This window comes from Puma concolor, chromosome B2, assembly GCF_028749965.1.
Source record: "Puma concolor isolate L17-30 chromosome B2, mPumCon1.1.hap2, whole genome shotgun sequence".
In the NCBI taxonomy this organism is placed as follows: Eukaryota; Metazoa; Chordata; class Mammalia; order Carnivora; family Felidae; genus Puma; species Puma concolor.
Window position 1 is genome coordinate 120,969,973 of NC_141671.1, and position 8,682 is coordinate 120,978,654.

The 8,682-nt window shown below is 39.1% G+C and overlaps 1 protein-coding gene across 1 annotated transcript in view; it reads left to right on the forward strand.

Moving 5' to 3' along the window:
• Positions 1-8,199, forward strand: part of ENPP1 (ectonucleotide pyrophosphatase/phosphodiesterase 1) — a 71,891-nt gene extending 63,692 nt beyond the window's left edge. Inside the window, exons 24-25 of the mRNA XM_086707863.1 lie at positions 654-816; positions 4,105-8,199. Coding sequence (XP_086563989.1) covers positions 654-816; positions 4,105-4,275 — 334 coding nt within the window. The 3' untranslated portion in view covers positions 4,276-8,199. The remainder of the gene's footprint in view (positions 1-653; positions 817-4,104) is intronic.
• Positions 8,200-8,682: the final 483 nt, after the last annotated feature.

The window sequence follows — 8,682 nt, forward strand, 5'->3', positions numbered from 1 at the left end:
CTCCCACTACCTTAAATTTTGAAAGATGCTGAAAAACAAACAAACCTAGCTTTGAGCCCCAAGGCAATAGAATTACGATGAGGTAAAGATGTTACTTGGGACCTCTTGGAGAATATACTACAATTTAAAAGAAGTTATTGGGATGGGAAAGGAAATGCCTTTAAAACAAAGAAGAGTCACAGTTTACATCAAAATGTAAAAACATATGACTTCTCTGGAGGGGATGGAACAGAAAAAAATCCCAAACTAGTTTCCTCTCTGTCTACTATCTGTGCAGTTGCATAGGGTTGAAAATACTTATCAATAATGCTTTAGAATTTTGGCTGTAGGTATTCGAGAATGATACATATTTTTTTTCTTTAGCATCTCCATTCCAATGTGTTAAGGTAGAAGCAAAAAAAGAAATCCGAAGTTCAATAAATTCTTATAGAAAACAAAAAGTATTTAGTGTATGTTTATCTGAGTGTCTTCTAATTCATTGTCTCAATCTGGCAGGATATGTTGAGGTATCACAATGACTAACTTCATACTAACATTTAATTATTTGCATTGTATTTTTAGATGCTTTGCATTAAAATTATACTTTCCTGAAGTATTCATTAAGAAAAAGATAGTTATTTCTTTCTTAAAGTGAATATTGCCTTATCTTACAGAAACAGCAGACGCATCCGTAATCGAGAAATTCTGATCCCGACTCACTTCTTCATTGTGCTAACAAGTTGTAAAAACACATCCCAGACTCCCTCACAGTGTGGAGATTTAGACACCTTAGCTTTCATTTTGCCTCAGAGGACTGACAACAGTGAGAGCTGTGTGGTAAGTAGCCTTTGTTAGCTTACCTGATGCGTTGAAAATACGGATATAAGTACATTGGTGTATTGTATCTAACATTACTCTGGGCAAAAACGGAACTTGAATATGCATGTACTTTGAAAGGATGCACTTCACATGAACTTTGCAGGACGGTTTTAAATCTGATACTCTGAGATGACCTATCTCTGGAGAAGACCACCCTTGTCTGTTAAAAACACAAACCAGGGGTGCCTGTGTGGCTCAGTCAGTTGAGCGTCTGACTTTGGCTCAGGTCATGATCTCATGGTTTGTGAGATCGAGCCCCACGTTGGGCTGTCTGTTAGCTCAGAGCCTGCTCGGGAACCTCTGCCCCCTCTGTCTTTGCCCTCCCCCCCCCCCGCCCCATGCTCACGTGTGCATGTGCTGTGTGTCTCTCTCAAAAAAAAAAATTTTTTTTAAACACAATAAAACAGATCAAAATGTAAAAACATACGAATGCCTTCATATGGCATAGCCACTAAATTCTAGGTTTATTTGAGCTATGAATTTATTCTTGTTCCCAAACTGGATTTATAATTCCCAGAGTGTTAACATTGTTATAAATTAGTCTTAAAGTTATAGTTCTGTAGTATTTCAGATTAATTTTCTGTATACGACTTTATTATAAAATTCATGTTTGTCTTTAATTATCTTTTCTTATTCTATGGTCATTCAGCATTTAGAAATAATTGTTTTATGTTACCTTATTTGCTCAGAATTTAAAATACCTAAACTCGTCTTTGAACATCAAGACTCCATTAAAATTTTAGGAATTTTAAAGTTTTTCCTTATGGTAAGCCAAAATTTTTTTTTTTTTTTCAGAGTACTTCCCAGATTTCCCAGTAGATTTTTTTTTTCACTTTTTTTTTTTTTTTGTCCATTGAACTTACACACTCTAAGTTTAGATCTAAGTTGGCAACAAGATGTGGCTTTCTTACCAGCCTCATTTGAATGGGTGGTGGATATCTGGAGTCCTGTGGTCAAAAGGATGAGTCTGAGCTCAGCAGGAGAGAGTGCTATGATTGCTTATTCATTCCTCCCTTTATTTATTCATGTATCCCTTCTTGGATCCAGCCGTTCTTTTCTTTAATAACTACGTGTTGCCAGGGACTCTTAGTATAGAGAACACAGCAGTGAACAAAACAGATTGTGGTTTCTCCTGTGGGCCCAGGAGTGGAAAATAGGGATGTATTGCCCTCCTTGATCTAGGAGTCTGTGTATCATTCATTAAGAATTAATGAAGATATTTCACTCTTTAATTGTTTCTCTGATAAACTTTGAGATTGATCAGTTCTCATAGAAGATATTTCTCATTAAGTTATTTTTCCTTATTCTTCAGAATTAAGTACAGAAGAGCAGGATTTTACCTTTTTTACCTATGCCCAACAGGCATCTAAGTGTGCTAACTGTTCAATGTTCAACACTGTATGAGTATTCCCATGTTCATTGATTTCTTTTTTCCCAAGAGATTAAATGATCACTAAAGGTATCAGTTAGTGTTCTGCAGAAAATAAGAGGACCATGTACAGTGACTTGAGCAAGTCCTCGTGTAATGGGCCATCCAGAGGTAGACAGTCTTGGGTCAGCAGCACCATTAGGGACCCAGACCTTTCCTGTGTTCCTTTGCTGCTATTATTAGCATGTAGCATATGTGGGCTGAAGATGGTTTCTACTTCTCTAGATATCATGTCTGAATTCTGGGCCCTTTCCCCCCAAAAGACGGCAGCAACAGACTTAGGCTTACATTTCATGACCAAAATAATGTCAGGTGTCATGAGTTAGGCACCGAGTTCCTTTCCTATCTCTATCATTCCAAAAGCTCTTGTACAAATATTTTATCAAATTCTATAATAGCAATGTGCCTTGAAGACACTAACTATTGGACTTGAACCAGAGAGAGGATTATCTGAAGGTATATCACCCATATTTACTGATTCCTTCTGTTTCGTCTCTGAAGTAGTGACTAAGGATCAACAGGATATTGGCCTGAGAAAACAGATGTCTTACATGTACTTTGCATCTATTCCTGTGTATGTTGGGACAGATGAAAAATATCTACTGGCCAAGTAATGCACTGAGTCAGGGCTATTCTGATTGCTGCAGAGAAAAACTGAGTGGGGCAGCAATTAGTACTGGGTATAGTGATGATTGGAGGCTAATGGGAAAATGGACACTATTGATCCATTCCCTTTTTATGTGAAAAGTCTATATTTATCCTTTCCAACTAATAATGTCCCAAAGGTACAGGGATCTTTATTGAAGGATGTCTTTAAAGTACGATCATAGGGGCTCAGTCAGCTAAGTGTCTTAATCTTGATTTCCGTTCAGGTCATGATGTCATGGTTAACGAGTTCGAGCCCCACATCAGGCTCTGTGCTGACAGCACGGAGCTTGCTTGGGATCCTCCGTCTTCCCTGCTCCCTGCCTCTCCCTCACTCTCTGTCCCTCTCTCAAAAAATAAATAATGTTAAAAAAAAATAAAGTACAATTATAGACCACCAATCAGTGGATACTTTCTTCACCTGACCCTCTCCAGGAGCCAGATGCAGAAAAATGGTACTTATGCATGAATGTATGATTTCTATCTCTGTTACCTGCCTCAGCTACCACTTCTGCTTCCAATGTGCCAGAGCACATGCCTTTACTTCTTGTCTGATCTCATGTTAGCTGAGACTTCGCTACCAAACCAGATGAAATTGTGTTTCACCACTTCCCCCAACGCTCTCTTCATTGCAACTGTGTAGATAACGGATTCTGATAAGAGCTGGTGTTTTTATAGTGTGCACACATCATTACATTTGATCCTCAAAAACAACTTTATAAGGAGGGTGCAGGTAAGAGAATCAGGATTCAGATGTTAACCAACTTGCCTCAGTTTACGTGGTATGAAAATGATGGAACCAGGACTTGAACCCAACTTTCTTTCTACTAATTCCCACATTCTTTCGGCCATGCCACATTGCTTCTGTTTTCCAGCATTTTTTTTAACCTCACACTGATCTAGTCTCTTGCACCAATGCAATATATGAGCATCTATTCCAGGTGTACTTTCCTTTCCCCAGATTTGAGACATCTGATTAAACAAACGTGCATAGTATATGTTAGATAGTGAGCTACTCAAGAGCAGGGATTGTACCTAACAAATCTTGTGGCCTCTGCCACCTGGGAGCCAAAGTGCCATAGCTGATTGAAATGGGAAGACAAAGTGCTTGTAGAGAAAGTGAACGGACTGTTCTCCAGTGACTGTTTGTTTTACATTTCCCACCTTCATAGCATGGGAAGCAGGACTCCTCGTGGGTTGAAGAGTTACTGAAGTTACACAGAGCTCGGATCGCAGATGTCGAACACATCACTGGACTCAGCTTCTATCAAGAGAGAAAAGAGCCAATCTCAGACATTTTAAAGTTGAAAACACAGTTGCCAACTTTTAACGAAGAAGACTGATATTTTTTATTCCAAAAAACACATCATAAATGTTTTTGAAAGAACCTTCTATTTTATACAGCCCTCTGTTCACGCTGTCGCGTTGTTTGGAAACTGTCGACCAGAGTTAGAGCTGAGAATCCTCTGTGATACGACCGTCTCAGGGAACCCTGTGGCCTCGGCCTGGCAGTAGGAAAATGTTCTTCTTGAGTCTCGCACATGTTTGAATGTGTCAGAATCGTTCCGATTTGGGAAATAAAGACAGACCATACCTAAAACTGCTCTTCTATATTCTCTTAAGGGCAGAAGTAGCTGTGAACGTTGTCTGGACACCAGACATTTGAATCTTCCTTTCGTTAATAAACTTCTGTGGAACTGGCAAACGGGGCGCTAATGGATAGGATTGGAATAATCCGTGTTACAGCATTAGTATTTTCGTGAGAATTTAAAAGTGATTCCGGATTCTTTTTAACTTGGAGTTTTATTCATCTGAGTTTTAACCAAAAAATTCAGTGGAAGTAAAAATATCTCTGAGGCCCTCTTTCTGCCTTTTCTGTATACCCTTTCAAAAGCCAAACTATGCAGTCCTGTGGGTTTTTGTTTTTAATTGTGATTTAAGCAATTTCAGATTTAATGTCTTTAGCAAGTTAAACTTTGAGGCAACATCTGTGAATTATCTAGCATATCTACCTGCTATAAAATTTTACCCTACATTTGCATTAAAAAAAGAAAGATATTCCCATCCTGCTCACTGGTAATTAACATAGGTTGAAAATAGCTCTAAAGGAGTTGTTTTAGACTGTTAAAAATGTCTTGATGAAACTTCAGAGAGCTTGTCAATACATGCAAGGTGACATTTTTCATCAAGGTGGCAGGAACATTTTCCTCTGTGCATAAAAATGACCCCACCAGTAGCAGAATCATGCTGAATTGTTCATTTTGAAGTTCCATAGATTTGAAGAGAATGTGTAGCCATTGCTTTATATCTTCTTGGTGGTCATGATAAATGAACTTGATCCACTATATAGACTATACCTGTTAGTCCCGGCCTGTGGACCTCCAAAGGTTACTTTCATTTTTGGCTACGTGGGTTTGATTTAGGTGTTACATTAGTACACCACAATTTTTATTTGTCGTTCATATGATGATCATTCTTCAACAGACTGTGGACCACAAAATCCTTTAGATAATACAATTTATATCTAAAAATTATTTAATAATTTGGAAGATGTCATTGGTTTTTGTATTAGTCCCATTGGCCTGCAGCGTTTGTACGTTGTATTGTTTTGTTTATTTTATTTTTTTTTTCTTCCAGTCTGTCTTCTCTCTGTTGTTCCGTTTGGGTCATTTCTATTGTTCTAAGTTCACTGATTATTTTCTCTCTCTAATCCATTTTGTTGTTGAGCCCATCCATTGATATTTGTATTTCAGTTACTGTTTTTGTTTTTGTTTCTAAAATTTCCATTTGGTTCTTCTTCATATCTTTTATTTCTTTGCTGAGAATTTGTATTTTTATTTTGGCTGAGACTTTGTATTTTCTCACTTATTCCATGCATATTCATAATATTCACTGAAGCATTTCTGTGATGGCTGCTGTAAAATTCTTTCAAATAATGCCAGCATCTGCATCATCTCAGAGGTTGGCATCTTTTGTCTTTTTTTCATTGAAAAAGATTTTCCTGGTTCTTGGCATGATGGGTGATTCTTGATGAAAACCTGAATATTTTAGGTATTACGTGGCTAGGGATCTTAGTTAAACCTTCTGTTTTAGCTGACTTTCTCTGGCATCAGCCTAGCGAGGGCACGGGGGCCTAGTGTGGGAATGAAGGACACTGTCTAGTTATTTCCAGGTGTGGCTACGAGTCCAGGTTTTCCATTCAGCTGCCATTGACACTAGGGGCGAGATGGGACCCTTGTCACTGCTGGGCAGGGTGGGAGTGCAGCTCCCCACCGGGTCACCATTGATGCCTCCCTGGCTGGGATGTGTAGGGTGTCTTGTCACTGCTCCCACGTCGTGTCCACTGACACTATTGGCAGGAAAGCTGGGAAGACTTTATTATGACCAGGTGGGGGTGAAATGACCAGTTCCCTGCTCAGCCTTCTCAGAAATCACCCTGTCAGGGGAGTGAGGGCACTTCATTACAGCCTGCCAAGAGTGGAAGTCTAGGCTCCCCGCATGGCCTTTGCTGGTGTGGGTGGGGCCGTGGCATTTTCCGTGGGGTTTGCTGGAGTGGTGCAATTACTGTTCTCTCTCTTGCTAGGCTGCTTGTCTTCTAGTCCTTTGGCTAGAAAGCAGGACTTTCTTAGGACTTCTTTTTGGCTGCTCTGTTGGCATTTAAGGTTGGGAACTCTTCAGTTCCAAGTCTGGGACATTTGAGCTAAAAGAGCAAACTCAGGAGAACTTATCACAGTTTTGTTCCTTGGGTTCCAAGATCCCTAGCCTGCCTGCCTTGTCTCCACCTTTCAGAATCTTCCTATTTTCGTTTTATGTATATCTAAGCTTTTTATCTGCACTTAGCAGAAGGATATATACTTCTTTGTAGAAGTGTCTCATTGATTTTTATATATTCTTCAAAATACATGCAGACACATGATTGCCTCTATGTAAAGCATTCTAGCACATCTTAATTAAATGGGTAGGTGTCTCTTGCCTTTGCCAGTCACCAGGAATATGAAGAATGACAAGTTATAATCCTTACAGTTTGGGGGAGGGAGAGAAGGCAGCAGAAGGGTATGTGATTCCTAAGGGGGGGCGGTAGATTTTTTAATGGAGTCACGGGCAGGGTGCTAGGGAGGACAAAGAACACACTGGGTGGGACTTGACAGGTCTCAGCGGTAACTTCCTAGATGTGGTGGCATTGGGCTAGAACTTGAAGATGAATTGGAGCTCTTCAGGTGAACAGGCAAGGAAAGGACATTCTAACATCCCTTGGATAGATGTGTTTTTGGCATTTTCCCATTTACCACTACTTTTGATATTTTCTACAGGTGTTGCTATGACCAACTTATGATTTACAACTTTTATTTTTCCTACACTGTTGTTATAATCTCCTGTTCTTAAAAGTCAGACTGTAAGTGAATGCTATGCTGACTCTTTAAAGGGCATCCACATCTGTTCCTATTAGTTTTTTTTTTCAGTTGCTCTTATGCAGTATTCTTATTCTTATCTTGAAAGAGATCTCTCCTCTTACTATTTCATCAGTTGAAAACATGTGAGTGGCCTACTTCCCCAGTTTGAATGGTAAATTCACATGACTATATTTGAAAATGTCTGTACCCTACTGTGTACAATAAAGGCTATTCTTGGCTTTTCATATGCAAAGCAAAACCTTTACTTATCCCTAACTTTATTGCCCTGCCTCTGATCAGTACTTCCTTAATGAGGTAAATAACTTCCATATAAGATTTCATAGCTAAGTCAGCTCATTCATGGCAGAGCAAACAACCAGGTGGAACTTAAAAATATTTCCAAGTTTCAGAGAAAAGAAGGCAAACCTTAGGGGGAAGAAGGCAAATGTTCAGGTCCCAGGAGGGCAGGTCAACGTTAGGCTAGTTGGTCTAGTCCTGTTTTAGACCAGATTGGAGCTAAGACCACCTACTTCCCCAGGAGAGGCTGTTACCCCCTGACCTTGACTTTTTTCTGTCGTTAGCTACAGTAGCTGTACTGCCTTGACCTGTGGGTATATGCTTATCTATAATAGGAACAGGCATTTGAACTTTGAAACTAAATGTGGTGATTACACTTCATGCTGAAACCTATCACAGGAATTTGGTGTGTGGGTGCTTTCGTAAGCATTAAGTAAAATTTTAACATGGCTACAGTCCAAGGATGTTTTCCTTGTTTTTTGGCAGTCTCAATATTATCAGGGAGAGGGAAAAATCTATAGAATATAAGTCTCTAAACTAAGAAATGTGGATTTACCAATAAAAGTTGTATATACAGAAGCTTGGCTGCTTATGTCTGTGTGTATGTGTGTGTGTGTGTGTGTGTGTGTGTGTGTGTGTGTGTGTGTGTGTGTTTGGAGGGTGGGGGCAGGGAATGGGTGGTGGTGTTTTCCCAGGGATGATACTGAGTACAGGGGTTGTAGACAATTAACCACAGCTGTATTACTGGAAGGAGAAAAAAGTTCCAAAGTTCATTTCAAATTCACAGAGTAAACATCAGCTTCTGACCTATATTCTTGTTTTTGTATTTTAATTATTTGCAATCATACTTCCAGGTGAAAACAAGACAGGCATGTATAAATTTCTTTCCAGTATATAGAATTGTCTGAAACCAGAGGGAAAGCATCCAAATTGTAACTTCTATAGATTTTTTTCGACATGAAATTTTTGTACTTATCCTTTCCATTCTACATAAATAACAATTGAAGGAAAAATAAAGATTTTACTAGAAATTATAGCCATGGAAGAAACTAGAGATACGTA